A 20,000-nucleotide genomic window follows, 5' to 3' on the forward strand; every position below is an offset into this window, starting at 1 on the left:
ACAATATTAAATTAATATATCATAAAAAATATAAATGCACAACATGCACAAACAATATTAATATTTTTTAATTCATATATCTGAAAAATGTAAATGCACAACATGCACAAACAAAATTAATATTATTATAAAATTTGATGTCTGATGTATAATATTTACACGTTCCAGTAGAGCATGGCGCTTCAGTTCATAGGTTCAATTTCCAGGGATGCATGAAGTGAATAAATATGGAAACTTTAAATGCAATGAAATTCACTTTGGATAAAAGCTATGCATGAATAAAATATTGCACACAATTGTAAATCAGAAGGCATTTGTTATAACCCGGAGCGGTGTGCTTGACCAGCGGAGTGACAGCCGTGAGCTGTGTGTTGCTCTGGGAGTTAGATAAGCTGTCTTAAGCAGGTTTAAGGAACAACAGCAGCACTATTCTCCCCAACACTCGTGCCCTGAACTGAACTCTCAGAGCCGAGGACACATGTGGGTCAAGAGATGCACGTGAAGATAAAGCAGAGGAAGAGGAGCAGAGAGGCGTCACTGTGGGTTAGACAGACACAAGCTACTCTACTGGGATCTCTAGAGCCCGTTTCACACAGAGACACACGGATAATGTTAGATTTTGGTTCATTCACACTGCCAGTGATTTTCCGGAATCTGTGCGTTCGGTTCACACACATCCCGTACAGACACGTGACATCGCTGTGACATTTATGGGCCCTATTGTAACGTTCTGAAACGCAAGTATCAAACGCGAGACACAAGTAACTCTGTGGGCGGATCCCGGCGCTGTCGCTATTATACCGGCGGGATAAACGACTCTTGCGCCCGACGCAAATCTAAAATGTGTGTGTCTGAAGTCGCTTCATTACTCATAGGTGTGGTTTGGGCGTAACGTGAAATAAACCAATCAGAGCGTCCGCTCACATTCCCTTTAAGAGCGGGCGCGCTTGTTCCACGCCGGATTGCTATTATAACGGCGGATCGCTATTATAACGGCGGATTGCTATTATAACCATAGATATACATAATAAAGGCTAGATTTCTCGTCCGCGCTGCTGGCCAATGGAGGTCGACGTCCGTACCTGGCGGCCATTTTGTGCTCACTCGTAACATTGTGTTTTAATAGTGCATGTACTTTTTAAATAACCATAACTTGCTCAATTTTCTACCGATTTTCAAACGGGTTGGTTTTGTTATAAACGTCAGAGATGTAGTTATGACACTGCATACCTATGAATAATTATTATATTATATATTTCAACATGTTCAAGCATCCAGAATTATAGCCACGTTAATAACGTTTGTAAGAAACCAAACCGTTTGTAAATCCGTCAAGATTTCAGCGAGATAAGAGTATGTGTGTTCGTGCAGATCACTCGCCTTACAGAACCCTTGCCTGTGACAAGATGGCCGCCGGTGATGCCGCTAGAGACTCCGCCGTAAGACATCTAGCCTTTATTATGTATATCTATGATTATAACGGCGGGTTTGCCAGGCTCACGCAACTAACATGATGGTAACGGTGATCTTGCAGTCTTCAGGATTGTGTTTCCTGGTTCTTGACGGATAACCCACTGTGTCAGATGTCCTTATATACCGCTGTGTCTCGCCACTATTGATCACACAGGTTTGATCCGTCATTACTACAATTAGCCTGAATAATTTGGTTAAATGTGTAAGCTAGATTAGATGTATGCCTATTTCTTCACATCTTCATGGACACCACAATGATTTCCCTCGTGTGGTAATATTTTTCAGTGTAATTATGTATGGTTTGCAAAAATATGAACTGTTACAGTGTAGATGAGAGAAGCAAAGTGTGTGTGTTGTTCACACGCTACATTATGGCTAAGCATGCGCGCTTAAAATAGCATCTGACTAACGCGCGGCGCCACTGTCTTTAGACTCGGCTTCTCCTGGTCAGCGGCGGAGTTGTTTTCTGGAACTGCAGAATATCACCAGGGAACGTTTGCGCCGGAACACACTCCTCTTTACACTGAACCGAAATAGGAATGATACATGCGCCGGCGTACGAAGTAATTTGCGCTGGTTGCGAGATCGGCCTTTAAAGCTACACTGTGTGGGAATTACTCCCATCTAGCGGTGAAATCGTATATGACTACCAACTGAATATTACTTTCTAGCCCCTCCCATTCCGAGGGCGCTTTAACTCCTACGGCGGCCGTATTATTCCAAATCTGCCGGCAGTCGCGAGTAATCTCCGCTCGCATTCGTCACGTAGCCGCGAGTGTAAAGCGCGAAAGGCGAAGCTTGAATGTCCAGGTTTGTCCCTCTTTGGCTAATGTATTTTCAAGATGGAGGAGCAACATTCGAGCAGCTCACCCGTATGTATTATAAATGGCAGATTCTACGCTTACGAGAATACTTGATTAGTTGGTAGAAGTAATTATACATTAAAGGACAATTCCGAACCTAGGGGTTAATAACACATGGTTACCGAGTCGATCATTCTCTGGGATTTGTTTTCATGATAATCGAATGTAAAGATTTTTATCTCTAAAAACTGATTAGCTTATAACGCTAGTATATGGGGCATCGAATATAAGTAAAAAGAAATCGCTAGTTAATACCACTAACACGGCTCAAAATAGCCTCACACTAACACGGTAGCATAATGAGGGTCCCTACATGCAAACCAAAGCATTGAGAACTGTGTGAGTGTACAGACCGTTTAATAAGAAGATACTTTATAAAGACAGTACATTACGCGTACACAGGCAGGGGCCATCTTTGAAAAACAGACTCGACCAGTCGAGCCACGAACGCCGTGCTACGTGAGCTGGTCGATAGGTTTAAGTCACAGTTCACCTCACGTAGCACAGCGTTCGTGGCTCGACTGGTAACATGTGTTATTAACCACTAGGTTCAATTTGCGCCGGATTGTCCTTTAATGAGTACATATAATTTTGAAAGAACAAAGTGTTTTTTGCTAAGAATCAACTTAAAAAATTACAGTGTAGCTTTAATGTCTCAGCAGCGTCTTCAGTTTGTTTATGAGCTGCAATTTCTCTCCAGACACTACACTTGTGCATTTTTTTTCTGATTCGATCGTAAACTAGCGCATCACGTAGGCTAGCGTTTCACTAGCTGGTGAACACTCTCCGCTTCAGCGTCATCGCTACGACACACCCCGTACGCCACTGATTACGGCTTTTGTTCACACAGAAGTCGACACGAAGGCACTAATGTGTGTTCAGGGGTGGGCGGCACTGACCTCTTGATTGGCATGCAGGATTTTGGACCGGAAAGGCACAATGGCACACAACACCGAGATGGTCCAGAATATGAAGAGCACCCCGGACGACTGCACACCTCTCAGCCTCTCGAACTGGATCAGGAACGTGGCTAACAACTGGAATCCAGAAAATAATGTTTTACACGACCAGAGAGAGACGACTTTTGGACAGTCTGGCTCTATTCTTACCAAACTACAGGGTTTTTACGATCGCTATGACCATTTTTTCAACACAATTTCTCTAAACTCTTAACACACCTACAACACACAATTGGCATTTCATCCTCAAAAACACACATTGTAAACTAAAAATACAATAATAATACTACATTATGTCTATCAAAACACTGCAAACATGTCTCAAAATCAAATAATTATTCTTACACATTAACACGTTCTCTCCCAACAGGAACATTTAGCCAATCACAGCACAGTGTCATAAAAACACTCACATCAGAAACTGCATTATTGATGTGTCAGGTCTGCGCTTATACAAAAGACAGATATTGTGTTGATCATTGTGTTTTGCACTGCAGTTTATTTTGAAGCCTCTCGAAACTATGTTAAGAGTTTAGGAAAATTGTTAAAAGTATTTAACAAAATTGTCATAGCGATCGTAAAAAACTGTAAAATCATGCATTTTATTAGGCAATTTCATTTCCCAAATCAAGTCTATTTATAAAGTTAGAACAGTGTGTCTAGTGTTCATTAGCCAGTATGTTAACCAATAATATGTTTTTTAGGGTCATGAATATTCCTGCAAAGTTTCGACACTCTGAGATGCTGTAGAATGTGCCTTACATCGTATGGGTCAAAATTATCCATTTTTCGTTTATGCAAAAATCATGAGGATATTAAGATCATGTTCCATGAAGATATTTAGTAAATGTCCTACCGTAAATATATAAAACATGTATTTTTGTGAGTGAATGCAGCACAATCGTGAATTTTTTCACTAATTTTTTTTTGCTCCCTCAGATTCCAGATTTTCAATAGTTGTCCATTATCTGTCCATTTTCAATCTCGACCAAATATTGTCCTATCCTAACAAACCACACATCAATGGAGAGATTATTTATTCAGCTTTCAGATGATGCATACATCTCAATTAAAAAAAATGTACCCATGTGACTGGTTTTGTGGTTTTGGTCACATATTAAATAACTCTATTAATGGAGCCGTTTATAAAGTTAGTATAGTGTGTCTAGTGTTCAACTAGTGGAAATACTGAGATGTTTTTCTTGAAAATGTGTGTTTATTTCTCATTTAGGGTCATGAATATGCCTGCAAAGTTGTAGTGTTGTAAATGTGCCTTATTTCTATTTCAATAGTCAACTAAAAGAAAAAGTCAACCCAGACGTTTTCATAACTCCTGTCCACACTCTCTATGACTCTTATATTTAGGTTGTCAGTGCATTTATAAAAGTGAACAATAACGGCAATGATTTTAAGATCAGACACATGGGACACAAGCACCGTATTTGTCAGATGTTCTCACTTACCATTGTCATGCCAACTATTAAAGGTGTAACAAAAAATATTGGGGGTAAAATGCGATTCTGGTTCATCTCGTGAAATGAAGAAAACAGGTCTGTCCAGCAAACGATCCACAATATCAAGCCAAGAGCCTGCACACATAAACACCATGAACATGAGTATCCGAAACAAACAGGTAACAGAGAACTGAAGCCGCTAACAGGGAACATTCTTTAGCTAACGTCCTGGCGAGGAAATGTTAACATTAATAGAACGTTTGTTCACGGTTATCAGGGCTCTCATTTATAAAACTGTGTGTAGGATCCTCACTAAAAGTGCACGTGCTAGTGTTGGGTCCGAGTCCACCTTTGTCGAGTCCGAGTCGAGTCCAAGTCCTTAACAACCGAGTACAAGTCCAAGTCCGAGTCCAAAGAGGGTCGAGTCGGACTTGAGTCCGAGTCCTTAACATCCGAGTCCGAGTCGAGTCCGGCCGAGTCCACAAAGATTTAAATGATTTGAAATTGACCTTTCACAAAGACCCGCCCCTCTTGGTTACTGTTGCTACGTCCGACAAGCCATTCCTCTCTCACTCCACATGTTCTCGGTCGGAGCAAAGAGGACACTAACAATGTGCCAACAGACAGAGCAGGGTACTTTTGGTTTGAAATAAAGTCTCAGCTTTCAATTGTTTTAATTTTTATGAAATTCAAACGATAAATACTGTTTTGTGGTGCTTTAATGTGTAGGCCTCAGTTCAAGCAGCACGTGAACTGATAATCTCTTCTAGTTATAGCACAAATTTCTAAAAAAGAAATCAATACACACAAGTCCACTGCCTTTAATCTACTAACTGATTTGGTTTGTTTGTCGAACAAAAATGGCGTGTATCTGCATTATAATTGGTCAGATCACCTGTCAATCAAATCCCGGCGAAAGGTCTCAACACTGAGCTCTTAAATTAATATTTTAAACCTTACAAAATGATTGCAATGTATAGTTACAGTCATACGTTTACCTATTGTACATCTTTTAGAATCTGCAAGGTAATGCTTAATAATGCAACACGATGCATTAAGAGCCAGGGGTAAACTTTTGAGCAAGATGATGATGTTTACATTTTTCTTATTGTGTTGTACATGCTAATATCTTATTTAGCCTCTGAAGGGTTGGACTAAATTAATGAATGCATTTTTAAACAAATAAGACCAATTTACACCAATGATCCAGTTCAAAAGTTTACACCTCTTGACTCTTAACGGATGCTTCCTTCTTGTGCATCACTAAATGTTTGCAGGGTTTGTAAAAGTTGTGTATGAGTCCCTCAGTTGTCACCAGTGTGAAAGTATGGATCTTACAAATATGCAGAAGATGCTGGAAAAGCAAAGAATGTGCAGGAGCTGGATGATTTTTCCTTAAACATAAAAAAAAAAAAGTTGTGGATCATTCAGGTAATGACACAATATTAAAATCGAGCCTATGTAATTTGTCTTTATTTTGTGTTTGTATTTTATTTAGGCTATTAAACATCTGTTATGTGAAAAAGCTTTTTCAGGGCAGTACTAAATAGAAACAATGTGTATGATCCGTCTTATTAAAAAACATATACAAATAACATTTTGGAGATTCTGCAAGGAGTATGTAAACTTATGACTAAAGTATAAATGCAACAAAAATGATAACATTATCAGACGCCAAAATGTTGCTATGGTTATCACGTTCTTATGTTGCTATGTGTCAAATCATCGCAATTTCATGACTCAAAGGACAAAAATTAAGTGGATTCAATCCCACATTTAAATGCAGTTATCACTCTTTATAATTTACAGTGTGAACGTAACCACTGGTCCTCTAGAAGTATGAAAAACAAAACTATTTAGATTGTCAACAGCGCTCCCTTTTAGCCATCACTTACCGCGTTCGGCACTCTCCCTAAAACTCTCGTCATAAACACTGACTGTAGTTGTCCGCACTGCACAGTGAATATCTTATTTATATTGCGTCTAGAGAGACTTTGTTGTTTATGAGGGGATTTGCGAAAGGATAAAGCTCGTGCTGATTCTAAACATACATTTTGAGCGAATTATTCGCATGCGGACTCTAAAACGCCTCTGATTTGCCACTGTGTTTATGCACTTAACTGTGATTGGCTACAATGCTCAACGCTGAAACAACGTTGTTTCGTTTCGTTTTTGAATAAAAAAAATTCACAAAATTTCGTTTTGTGTCATCCAGTGCCCGGACTCGACTGGACTCGGACATTTTTCCGAGTCTAAAATGTCCCGAGTCCGTGTCAAGTCCGAGTACAAATTCATTCGAGTGCGTGACAAGTCCGAGTCCATTCAAAATTGGACTCGAGACCGGACTCGAGTCCGAGTCCGAGTTCGAGTACCCCAACTCTAGCACGTGCGCCCGAAAGCCCAAAATGGCGTACGCATAATCAGACTTATAAAAGCGTGCGGACGCCAGAACCTGCGCAAAATTCCCTTTATAACCCCAGTCAGAGGAAGATTGTGTTCACATGCGTCTCCTCCCCGAAATAACCATATATGAGCTTACAACGCCTCGTTTACTATATCCTCATCTGCATATCATTCGCATATTCATATTCATCCATGTGTTACCATGTTTAACGGTACAAAACATTAGGAAAATATGAGATACGGATGTGCATCACATAACATTAAAAAATAAAATTTAGTAGCCAGTCCTCGCCTTGTTTTTAAATAAATAAATAAATAAATTAGTATGAAATACATTTCAGAGAAAGTTTTTCTCAATCTTTTCCACTAGACAAATACTACTTTTAATTGCTTTATATTTTAAATGGAAACAGAGACCTTATTGTGCATTATTGATCATTATTTGCGTGTAAATATTTCCTCAGTCCATTAGGAAATATATATATATTTGTAAAAAAAAATTGCTGATCTGAACTGTGAATTTTGTGATCTGTTGCACCACTAGAAATAATGTTTGCATAACATTAATGGAGACATTAGCAATGCATTCTCAGGGAGATGTTGAGATCTCTTACCGTTTTGATTCTGTTCAGTATAGACATCATGATGTATCCCCTGCTGTTCCTCCGCAGGTAGAGGATGTAGAAAGGGGAGGTGACCCACAGGTAGATGCAGGGAGCCCACGGCAGGACCGACAGCTGGAAGCATTCTGGGAGATCGGGCCGGGCCGAGTGCAGCGTGAGATTCGGCTGTTGAGGGAGCAGAAGCAAACAGCTAGCTTAAAATCATGAACATCACATCAGATTTACGCTTCTTAGGGATAGTTCATCCAAAAATGAAAATGACCCTGTGATTTACTCTCCCTCATCCCAGGTGTATATGACATTCTTCTGTCAGACGAACACAATCAGAGTTATATTAAAAAATGTCCTGGCTCTCCCAAGCTTTATAATGGCAGTAAATGGCCGTTTCTGTTTTGAAGTCCATAAAAGTGCATTTATCCATCATAAAAGTGTATCTGTCCAACATAAAAGTGCATCTGTCCATCATAAAAGTGCATCTATCCATCATAAAAGCATCTATCCATCATAAAAGTGCATCTGTCCATCATAAAAGTGTATCTGTCCATCATAAAAGCATCTATCCATCATAAAAGTGCATCTGTCCATCATAAAAGTGCATCTGTCCATCATAAAAGTGCATCCATCCATCATAAAAGTGCATCTGTACATCATAAAAGTGCATCTGTCCATCATAAAAGTGCATCTGTGCATCATAAAAGTGCATTTATCCATCATAAAAGTGTATCTGTCCAACATAAAAGTGCATCTGTCCATCATAAAAGTGCATCTATCCATCATAAAAGCATCTATCCATCATAAAAGTGCATATGTCCATCATAAAAGTGCATCTGTCCATCATAAAAGTGCATCCATCCATCATAAAAGTGCATCTGTACATCATAAAAGTGCATCTGTCCATCATAAAAGTGCATCTGTGCATCATAAAAGTGCATTTATCCATCATAAAAGTGTATCTGTCCAACATAAAAGTGCATCTGTCCATTATAAAAGCATCTATCCATCATAAAAGTGCATCTGTCCATCATAAAAGCATCTATCCATCATAAAAGTGCGTCTATCCATCATAAAAGTGCATCTGTCCATCATAAAAGTGCATCCATCCATCATAAAAGTGCATCTGTCCATCATAAAAGTGCATCTGTCCATCATAAAAGTGCATCTGTCCATCATAAAAGTGCATCTGTCCATCATAAAAGTGCATCTGTCCATCATAAAAGTGCATCCATCCATCATAAAAGTGCATCTCTGTCCATCATAAAAGTGCATCTGTCCATCATAAAAGTGCATCTGTCCAGCATCTGTCCATCATAAAAGTGCATCTGTCCATCATAAAAGTGCATCTGTCCATCATAAAAGTGCATCCATCCATCATAAAAGTGCATCTCTGTCCATCATAAAAGTGCATCTGTCCATCATAAAAGTGCATCTGTACATCATAAAAGTGCATCTGTCCATCATAAAAGTGCATCTGTCCATCATAAAAGTGCATCTGTACATCATAAAAGTGCATCTGTCCATCATAAAAGTGCATCTGTACATCATAAAAGTGCATCTGTCCATCATAAAAGTGCATCTGTCCATCATAAAAGTGCATCCGTCCATCATAAAAGTGCATCTGTCCATCATAAAAGTGCATCTGTCCATCATAAAAGTGCATCTGTCCATCATAAAAGTGCATCTGTACATCATAAAAGTGCATCTGTCCATCATAAAAGTGCATCTGTACATCATAAAAGTGCATCTGTCCATCATAAAAGTGCATCTATCCATCATAAAAGTGCATCTGTCCATCATAAAAGTGCATCTGTACATCATAAAAGTGCATCTGTACATCATAAAAGTGCATCTGTCCATCATAAAAGTGCATCTGTCCATCATAAAAGTGCATCTATCCATCATAAAAGTGCATCTGTCCATCATAAAAGTGCATCTGTCCATCATAAAAGTGCATCTATCCATCATAAAAGTGCATCTGTCCATCATAAAAGTGCATCTGTCCATCATAAAAGTGCATCTGTCCATCATAAAAGTGCATCTATCCATCATAAAAGTGCATCTGTCCATCATAAAAGTGCATCTGTCCATCATAAAAGTGCATCTATCCATCATAAAAGTGCATCTATCCATCATAAAAGTGCATCTGTCCATCATAAAAGTGCATCTATCCATCATAAAAGTGCATCTATCCATCATAAAAGTGCATCTGTCCATCATAAAAGTGCATCTATCCATCATAAAAGTGCATCTATCCATCATAAAAGTGCATCTATCCATCATAAAAGTGCATCTATCCATCATAAAAGTGCATCTGTCCATCATAAAAGTGCATCTATCCATCATAAAAGTGCATCTGTCCATCATAAAAGTGCATCTATCCATCATAAAAGTGCATCTATCCATCATAAAAGTGCATCTATCCATCATAAAAGTGCATCTATCCATCATAAAAGTGCATCTATCCATCATAAAAGTGCATCTATCCATCATAAAAGTGCATCTATCCATCATAAAAGTGCATCTGTCCATCATAAAAGTGCAGCATGGACTTCAAAACAGAAACGGTTATTCACTGCCATTATAAAGTTTGGAAGAGTCAGGACATTTTTCTATATAACTCTGATTGTGTTCCTCTGACAGAATAGTGTCATATACACCTAGGATGAGGGAGAGTAAATCATGGGGTAATTTTCATTTTTGGGTGAACTATCCCTTTAAACATGATTCCATATTCCAGATTCTTCAGAGATATACTAAATAATTATATACAGTACACACGCATATATTATGTAAACACAAACGTTTTTTTTGGATGCGATTAATCGACAGCACAATAAATATATATTTGATAAAGCTTTGATTAATGAGACTTGAACAAACAATACTCCTCAGTGGCTCGGCCGTGGAAACGTCTCTATAAGAGAGTCGCGTCTCTAGAGAGCAGCTGTCCCGTATCGACAGCGCAGAGCCAGGACTGTGTTCTTCTTCTCATGCGCCATCAAACCCCACGAGGCGTCAGTCAGAGTCTCGGAGGATGAGGTCTGCGGTTTGAAGGGAAGACACCTTTCGCTGTGCCGACTGAGACGTGGTTATGAGGTCAAATGCACAAATCTGTGTATTTCTGTACAATTCGGTCTTTAACACTCAAGGTGAACGACTCAAACCAGCAGAATGACAGATGCAGCTGAACTTATAGACGTCTGTGTTAAGATCCTGTAATATAAATGTAGATGTATTATAAATCTTTGGTGTCCCCAGAATGTGTGTGTGAAATTTCAGCTCAAAATCCCCAGATCATTTATTATAGTTTGTTCAATTTGCCTCTTTTTGTGTGTGAGCAAAATCGCGCCATTTTTGTGTGTGTCGCTTTAAATGCAAATGAGCTTTAGCTCCGCCTCCGTTCAGAAGAGGGCGGAGTCTTTACACGAGCTTCAGAAACTCCGGCAATAACAGAACCGGCCGATCTCACTCCTCCAGAATCCCAGAGTAACCAGTAGCGAGCGCAGCCGTACGGAGAGACTCAGAGAGAGTTTCTGGATGTTAGCGGAGACATTTGTGTAGTTGTTGTGGAGTTACACTGATCATCTCATCATCATGTTGAACTCTTACACAAGTGTCCACAGTTCCTGAGGGGTTTATAAGACAGCGCTGACATGTTCTGGTCACTAGTGTTCAGTCTGTGCTCGACCACACAACAGTTTCATGCTTTGCTGGATCTTCTGCCGTCGTGTTACAACTGGTCTCTGTCGACACTTGAGGAAACAAAATGGCGGTGCTGTGGATGTAAACGTGCAGATTAAGAGCCGGTAATATTGTAAACGTGAAGGGACGGTAATATTATAATAAGATCCTCTTCATACGTCAGAAGGGGAGTGAAATCTGATCGGCTTATTTTTTGACATGCTTGCAGAGAAAGGCTCACAGAACAGAGTTACTGGGTTTCACTTTACACGATTTCTGTGTTGGTAGAAGCGCCGATTATAGCATTTACACACGGGAAAAGTCAGATTTAAACGAGTCCGTTTCTAATAGAGACACAAGTGTCGGGTGGCGGGCCGGATCTGGGCCGACACTATGTTGCTGTCTGGGCAAATAACAGAGAATAAATGTGCAAAAACATCATAAAAGTGATATATTAAAAGTCTTCTAAACTCAATAAGAGTATCAGACTGAAATGTAAGACATTGTTAAAGTCTTGGCATCCATCCTGATTGTGTTTTCATGTTCATTCAGAAGAGAAATAGCCAAGACTTTCTTTATTATAGTGGGGTTTTCAGTCTGTTCCTCACACAAAGCCTCAGAAGATTTGAGTTATAAAGCATAAGCCGTTACATTATATTATACTACTATCTATACTATATGATATTGTATTAAATACTATGGGGGGTTGTTGAGTGCTTGAATCTGATTGGTTGATGAGCGTTCTAAGGTGTTCGGTTATTTGAAAAATAAAATTAAAATTAAAGTGACTTTAACATGCTATATACAAATATCTGTCAGGTGTCTTGAGCTAAAACTTCACACACACACTCAGAGACTTATTTTACATCTTGTGAAAAGGGCATTTTACCACCGCTTTAAAATCGGCATGAATTGGACGTTGCGTGAGTCTGTCAGCTTTCTTCAAAAGTTTAGTTTGAAATACATGCAATGCACAAGTCAACAAATGTGTGATGTGGAGTACAGCTTTAGGGTTCATTCTGTATATGAGCAAAGTTTTTCTATCAAATGAAAACTCAGTATGTCTAAAACATGACAGATGTCAAAAACTGACTTACTGACCAAAAAAAAGGTGCTTTTAACAAACTGAGAGGCGATCACACACTCTCTCCCCTCGCTAAGATAAACACAGCTGCTGTCCGCCTGAACGCGCGCGCGTGTGTGTGTGTGTGCCGTCTATAGAGCAAACCCAGATCCACTGATACTGCATGCGCTCACATGGAAAATAACGATAAATGTGCATGTTTCTATTCAGATAATATTCTATTTTCAGAAAGCAATATGCAAAAGTGGCTTTAATGCATTGCTGAGTGTAGTACTTTTTAAGTAAATAAAAGCATGATTTATTTATATATATACAGATTATAAAGTGTATATGGTATTTTGAGACCACAAAAATATTGCTTTAACATTATTTTTGTCTTCAAGTAAAAGTACTAAAATCTTTACTATCATGTAAAATCTAGTCCCTTGAATGGAAGTTTGTTTCCGACACAGAATAAAACATTTAAAAAGATAATTGTGACTTTATTTCTCAGAATTGCGAGATATGAAGTTGCAATTGCGTGAAAATACACTTGCAATTCTGCCTTTTTTTCTTGCAATTCTGAATTTAAAACACACAATTTAAGACAAAAAGTCGCAATTACCTTTTTTTATTTTTTTATTATATGGCGGAAACAAGCGTACATATCCGTGAAACAAGAAGCAAAGTTGATTTATATATATATACAGATTATAAAGTGTATATGGTATTTTGAGACCACAAAAATATTGCTTTAACATTATTTTTGTCTTCAAGTAAAAGTACTACAAATCTTTACTACTATCATGTAAAATCTAGTCCCTTGAATGGAAGTTTGTTTCCGACACAGAATAAAACATTTTAAAAGATAATTCCATTCAAGGGACTAGATTTGCGAGTCAGAATTGCGAGAAAAAAGGCAGAATTGCAAGTGTATTTTCACGCAATTGCAACTTTATATGTCGCAATTCTGCCTTTTTTCTCGCAATTCTGACATTAAAACACGCAATTTTGAGACAAAAAGTTGCAATTACCTTTTTTTTATTGTTTTATTCTGTGGCGGAAACAAGCGTACATACCCGTGAGACAAGAAGCAAAGTTGCAAACGTTTTTTTCTTCTTGTTTTAAGTACAAATCTAATGCATAAAATGTCTGAGGAAACACTGAAGTGGAACCTGGGAATAAAGATGATTATTTGAGACTCTGCACTCGCTGCTTGTTGTAGAGATAGCGGTCACTGAAATGCTAGTAAAGAGTTGCACGTTTCGTTGGAGGATTACGAGCCGCAGGGTTTAGCTCTGGGTGAAGGAAACACAGATACGTGTTCAGACCCGTTGGTGTAAGCCACACCTTCTGAAGGCCTGCCAGATGGGCTGCGTTCACTTCCTCCAGCTCTTCAGCTCTCCGGCAGTGTTTGCTTTGTGCAGCTCTATTCATCTCCATCAGGGAAATATGCAAACAGCAGTGAGGCACACCTAGCGAACCAGACGCGGGGCATTCTTCCCAGTTTACAGTTTCCTGAGCCTCTGGACTCACTTATATCCTATTGCATACATATGTCGACAACATACAGGCGAAACTCGAAAAATGTAGCTCATAATTCAACTAAAAAGTGTTAGTTTAACTAAATTAGTTTCACTGAAGGGTGAAACTAATATATTATATAGACTCATTACATGCAAAGTGAGATATTTCAAGCCTTTATTTGTTATAATTGTGATGATTATGGCTTACAGCTTATGAAAACCTTTTCACAATATTCTAATTTTGAATTTGGGGTTTTCATAAGCTATAAGCCATAATCATCACAATTATAACAAATAAAGGCTTGAAATATCTCACTTTGCATGTAATGAGTCTATATAATATATTAGTTTCACCTTTTAAGTTGAATTACTGAAATAAATGAACTTTTGCACCAAGTCACCTGTATGCATCACGCTTCACGACTGAACACTGATGATATTTTCTGCATTTTTGTTTAACTATATCAGAACGTTATTTCTCAATGTTTCCTGAATGTAAAAAAAGATTAAAAAAATAATGTAAAAAAAAAAATCTTGGTTATGTGAACATTAATGGAACGTTCCATTGTGCAAAGATCATGAAAATGTTACTTTTGAATGAACATTTTGAAAAAATGTTAGATGAGCATCCAAATGTTTCAGTTTTTGTTTAAAATAAATAACATTTTGTTGTTCGTTCATAACTTTTAAAGAGAATCGTGCCGGAACGTTCCCTGTTCGCTGGGGAAATGCATTGCAAAGTTAAGTCCTTTTTAAGTAAATAATCCCATAAGACATAAAAAACATTTTATAAATATTCATATTTACAGATTATATAGTGTATATGGAGAGTTCGAGAGTGCACAAGAAAAAATTTGCTTTAAAATTATTTTGTCTTTAAGTTAAGAATCTAAATTGAATCTTTACTCAGAAGTCAAATCTTGTTCCTTGATTCAAGAAGCAAAGTTGCAGAATATGAAGATCCAGGTTGTGTGTTATATGAGATATAAAAACATGTAAGGAAAATACTTGAAGAATTGATCTTAAGCGGTGAACTAAAGACACACTTTCTGTCTTTGTGATGAAACTGCAAACACACCCTCGCCATTAAACTGCTTAACAATGTTGGCGGGGACAGGAGCGGTGACAGATGAGGATAACTCACAGTAAAGCCAGAGCGAGCTTTAGAAGCCGACACACAAGCTTTTATCTCGTCCGATAAATATCCAGAATGTCATGTCAGGAAGAAACACCAAATATGGCCCAATCCTGGCTTCCAGAAGAGGAATTTACAATGACTGCATTAAATATGATTCATAATGTTTGAGCAGTTGTGAGGAACTCTTGTAAATATTATAGCCGGGAGATAAAGAAGCACTTCTGTCAATAAGACTGGCTATTTACAGTTTATTATATAAATGTGCAAATATTATAAATCCTTAAGTTTGTAAGATCTTATGCCTCGAGACAAAGCTTTGAAGAATAATAATGTGCTCTAAAAGCAACAGTGACATGGAAATTAAACCTGGAAATACAGAAATATTTCAGACTCTTAAAAAGATTTGTGTAGAATTTTTTTTTTAGCTAAATTTCTCAAATGATAACCAAACAAATGGCAATCAATTAAAGTTTTGAGGTAGAAAAAGTGAAATTGTGTTTTCTGAAATTCTGATTTAAAAACTCCTGTTAAAACAGCTGATTTTTGCGATGTAAAAATTTAAACAAAAATTTATAATTTTAGAAATTTTGCACATTTAATGCAAAAAATTACAACCTATGCAATGCCACTGGAAACCCAAAGTGACACATTTCAAATACGAATAAAACCTTAAAATAAACGATTTGCATAATTTCTGAGAAAAAAAAGAAAATTAAAAATTAAAAAACTATTTGCATAATTTCAGAGAAAAAAATATGAATACAAATGTAAATAAACTCTTTGCATAACTTCAGAGAAAAAAATTATATAAAAAAGTTAGCTGTATCACTCTAAAATGGGTTGTTTTAACCCAATTTTGGGTCAAATATGGACAAACCCAAACGTTGGATCAAAAATGCTATTACAAAATTTAACCCAATGGCTGGGTTTGTCCATATTTGACCCAAAATTTGGTTAAAACAACCCAGCATTTTTTAGAGTGTAAGTGTTCACCCCGTGTGTGTCTGTGTTCAGACTGAACATGTAAAACACACACATCTGTCCTCAAATAAACCTTAGATTTGTACGAATTTTACATTAAACGTGCAAAAGTTCTGATATGGTTTATCATTATTTCCTCTGAAAGACACAGACTTTATCCGGCGATCCGCTGAGTTTCCTCTTTATTGCTGCAGATTATCCTGTTTAATCTGCGGCGCAAAACGAGGAAAAACTGCAGGAATAATTCTCTAGTGTGAAGCGATGGCGTGATTCATGGCACAAGTGAGGAACTATTCAAGTATTTTACACTCAAAATTAGTATTTTTGTCCTTGTTGCATAATCATAATCACCTCTATTGGTAATGTTTGTCTCTATGATTGCACATGTATTCCTCCATTAGGCGTTCATGGCACTCTGTGTGTTTCTGGGCCTGATATGTAGATGGTATGATAGCCAAGTTGAAATGTAAACTTTTTTTTACACTTATTTCTATAATATGTGACCCTAGACCACAAAACCAGTCACATGGGTCATTTTTTTTAATTGAGATGTATACATCATCTGAAAGCTGGATAAATAATCTGTCCATTGATGTGTGGTTTGTTAGGATAGGACAATATTTGGTCGAGACACAACTATTGAAAATCTGGAATCTGAGGAGCAAAAAAATGTAAACATTGAGAAAATCTCCGTTTAAAGTTGTGCATTTATGTTCACGATTGTGCTGCATTCACTCACAAAAATACATGTTTTATATATTTACGGTAGGACATTTACTGAATATCTTCATGAACATGATCTTAATATCCTCATGGAATAAAATGGATCATTTTGACCCATACAATGTATAGTTGGCTATTGCCACAGATATACCCGTGCGACAAATTATGAATCTTTTAAATTGCTATAGCAACAAATTACATTAGTTTTGTATATAAATATATATTAAGCACAAGTCTACAAATAAAAGTTGCTAATATCTTATATAGATGTAAGAGTCTCAGCGTCTCCAGACACATTGTTTAAAAAACACCAGCTGAGAAACACAAACTCTTCCCACTGAGAGTCCACACACACACACACACACACACACACAAAACACACACACGTGCCGTCGCTCCCGCAGCGTTACTCACACACACAGCGCAGTAACACGATTACAATGATTTCATGCCGAGTAAATACATTACATTGATACATTATAGTACATTAATACACTTTATTTTACACTACAGTGTCCTTGTTACATATGATACATGTACTTACCATAGTAATAACTGTAAATTATGCATAATTACATGCAACTAACCCTCAACCAAACCCTAACCCAGTAAAGTACATGTTATTAATTATTATTACTCAGTAATTACACTGTAACAATGACACCTTCAAATAAAGTGTAGACTAACAATACAAATATATATATATTTAAATGTACAATGTTAATTACTGTAAAAAAGGGTCTATTTGGATTAATTAAATCTCACAACTCACAAAGAGTTTAAACATTTTGAAAAAGTTTGAATAATTGATTTCTTTTCACGGCTTGTCAAAAGTTTGGATTTTCTATCATTTTGTTGAAAAGATTCACAAGATAATAAAAAAAAGTAAATAAAAATAAAAAGTAAAATTTTTAATTGCAATCAACTTAGCTACACTCAAAAAAAATTAAGCCTTTTTTATTTATTTACGCAATTTAATTAATAATACAATTCCATCAAATGTAATTGAATAATCCTTAATTACATTGAATAAATTGAACAATCCTCAATCAAACTGCTCAAAAGTTTGGAAAAAAAAAATTCTTCAAAATATTATGATTATAATGTAAATCATCAGTTCTCTATGTGAATATACAGTAAAGTGTAATTTATTCCTGTGATCAAAGCTGAATTTATCATCATTACTCCAGTCTTCAGTGTCACATGATCCTCCAGAAATCAGTGTAATATGATGATCTGATGCTCAAGAAACATAAACAAATGCAAGTGTTCACAAAATGTTTGTTTATGGTGTAAAAAAAGTGGACTTTAAGCACAGGATTAATGCTAGAAAAATGTGTGCCGTGACCTCTGTAATGTCCTTATGTTCTGCAGGTATTGCCCTACATTACCAGCTCTTGTGAAGCTTACTGTACATCGAGCCGGACTGCACAGCCACGCCGGGATCACAAGTTGCTTTTGTCACACAATCAACACCCTTCATATACTGGTGGCAATATCACAAAGCATACAGTGTTCTCAGAAACCTCAAACCACATAAGAGAAAAACTATGGTTAATAATGATCGTGCTTCGTTCTGGCAGCTGTGTACAGTAACACCAGACAGAGGACGGCGATAACACAACAACAACAACAGATATAGATCCATATATCTGACAACAACACTTTAACTGTATATTATCAGCATTATTATACGTTAGTACATGGCTTGGTTGAATTCTAATGTAGAATGCGGTCTGTTGTTTCTTGATAACACACCGCTGCTAAATATAACAGAGCGCGTTGCCATGGACGCAGGACTCTAACCGAACGGACTATTTTCTTTAGCGGAAGCAATACAATCGTTTTTAAATCAATAAATTCCTTTTTAAATCAATATTTTGTGTCAAATTATTGATTTATTTGGTAGGTAGCCATGTAATAAGCGGGGTAATGTATAAGCAAGTTGGTTGTTATAGCGAATACAACTCCCTTCATGCTGATTCAAGACCCCTCCGCACACGGCGCGTCGGGCTCATAATCCCTGTCGGGAGTTGTATTCGCTATAGCAACCGCCTCGCTATACATTATCCCTTACTTATTACATGCCTTGGCTGAATTCTCATGTAGAATTGTAGAACTGAATTCTAACTGCTAAGTATAACAGACCGTTGTCATGAAAAACAGAGCGTTTTACCATGGACGCAGGATTCTAACCGAACGGACTATTTTCTTTAGCGGAAGCAATACAATCGTTTTTAAATCAATAAATTCCTTTTTAAATCAATATTTTGTGTCAAATTATTGATTTATTTGGTAGGTAGCCATGTAATAAGCGGGGTAATGTATAAGCAAGTTGGTTGTTATAGCGAATACAACTCCCTTCATGCTGATTCAAGACCCCTCCGCACACGGCGCGTCGGGCTCATAATCCCTGTCGGGAGTTGTATTCGCTATAGCAACCGCCTCGCTATACATTATCCCTTACTTATTACATGTCTTGGCTGAATTCTAATGTAGAATTGTAGAACTGAATTCTAACTGCTAAGTATAACAGACCGTTGTCATGAAAAACAGAGCGTTACCATGGACGCAGGATTCTAACTGAACGGACTATTTTCTTTAGCGGAAGCAATACAATCGTTTTTAAATCAATAAACTCCTTTTTTAATCAATATTTTGTGTCATATTATTGATTAATTTGGTATGTACCCATGTAATAAGCGGGATCCCTTACTCATTGGTTCACCCACAGATATTAACCTCTGGCACGTCGTGACCGAATTAAAAAAATAAATAAAATTAAATGAATGTACTAGCCTATATTTTAGTTTGATAGTGTTTTTTTATTTAATATTTTGTATTTTTAGGGGATTTTATGGTACTAAATTATATTTACGCTGTATTTATAATCCATTTAAATTCACTTTTCGAGCATTTAATTTTCAACTTAATCTGTGGTAAATCTTGAATGCTTTAAAGCACAGACTGAAGTTTGATCTCTTTTTAAAGACGATGCTTCGCAGATTACTGATGAAGTGAGAACATTTTTAAAAAGTGAACTTTTAAAAAGTTACAGAATTTTACGTTTATTGTTATAGAAAATGTGCAAAAATACGATGTCCAATTTTTATATG

At 37.1% G+C, this 20,000-nt stretch overlaps 1 protein-coding gene across 2 annotated transcripts in view; it reads right to left on the reverse strand.

Annotated features, from left to right (window-relative positions):
* Positions 1–20,000, reverse strand: part of abcc3 (ATP-binding cassette, sub-family C (CFTR/MRP), member 3) — an 87,755-nt gene that overhangs the window by 61,929 nt on the left and 5,826 nt on the right. For both annotated transcript variants that reach the window (XM_079595004.1, XM_079595005.1), the window contains exons 2-4: positions 7,767–7,940; positions 4,759–4,884; positions 3,236–3,373 (exon numbers count right to left, since the gene is read on the reverse strand). In XM_079595004.1, coding sequence (XP_079451130.1) covers positions 3,236–3,373; positions 4,759–4,884; positions 7,767–7,940 — 438 coding nt within the window. The remainder of the gene's footprint in view (positions 1–3,235; positions 3,374–4,758; positions 4,885–7,766; positions 7,941–20,000) is intronic.

Source organism: Phoxinus phoxinus (assembly GCF_949152265.1).
Source record: "Phoxinus phoxinus genome assembly, chromosome: 21".
Taxonomy (NCBI): Eukaryota; Metazoa; Chordata; class Actinopteri; order Cypriniformes; family Leuciscidae; genus Phoxinus; species Phoxinus phoxinus.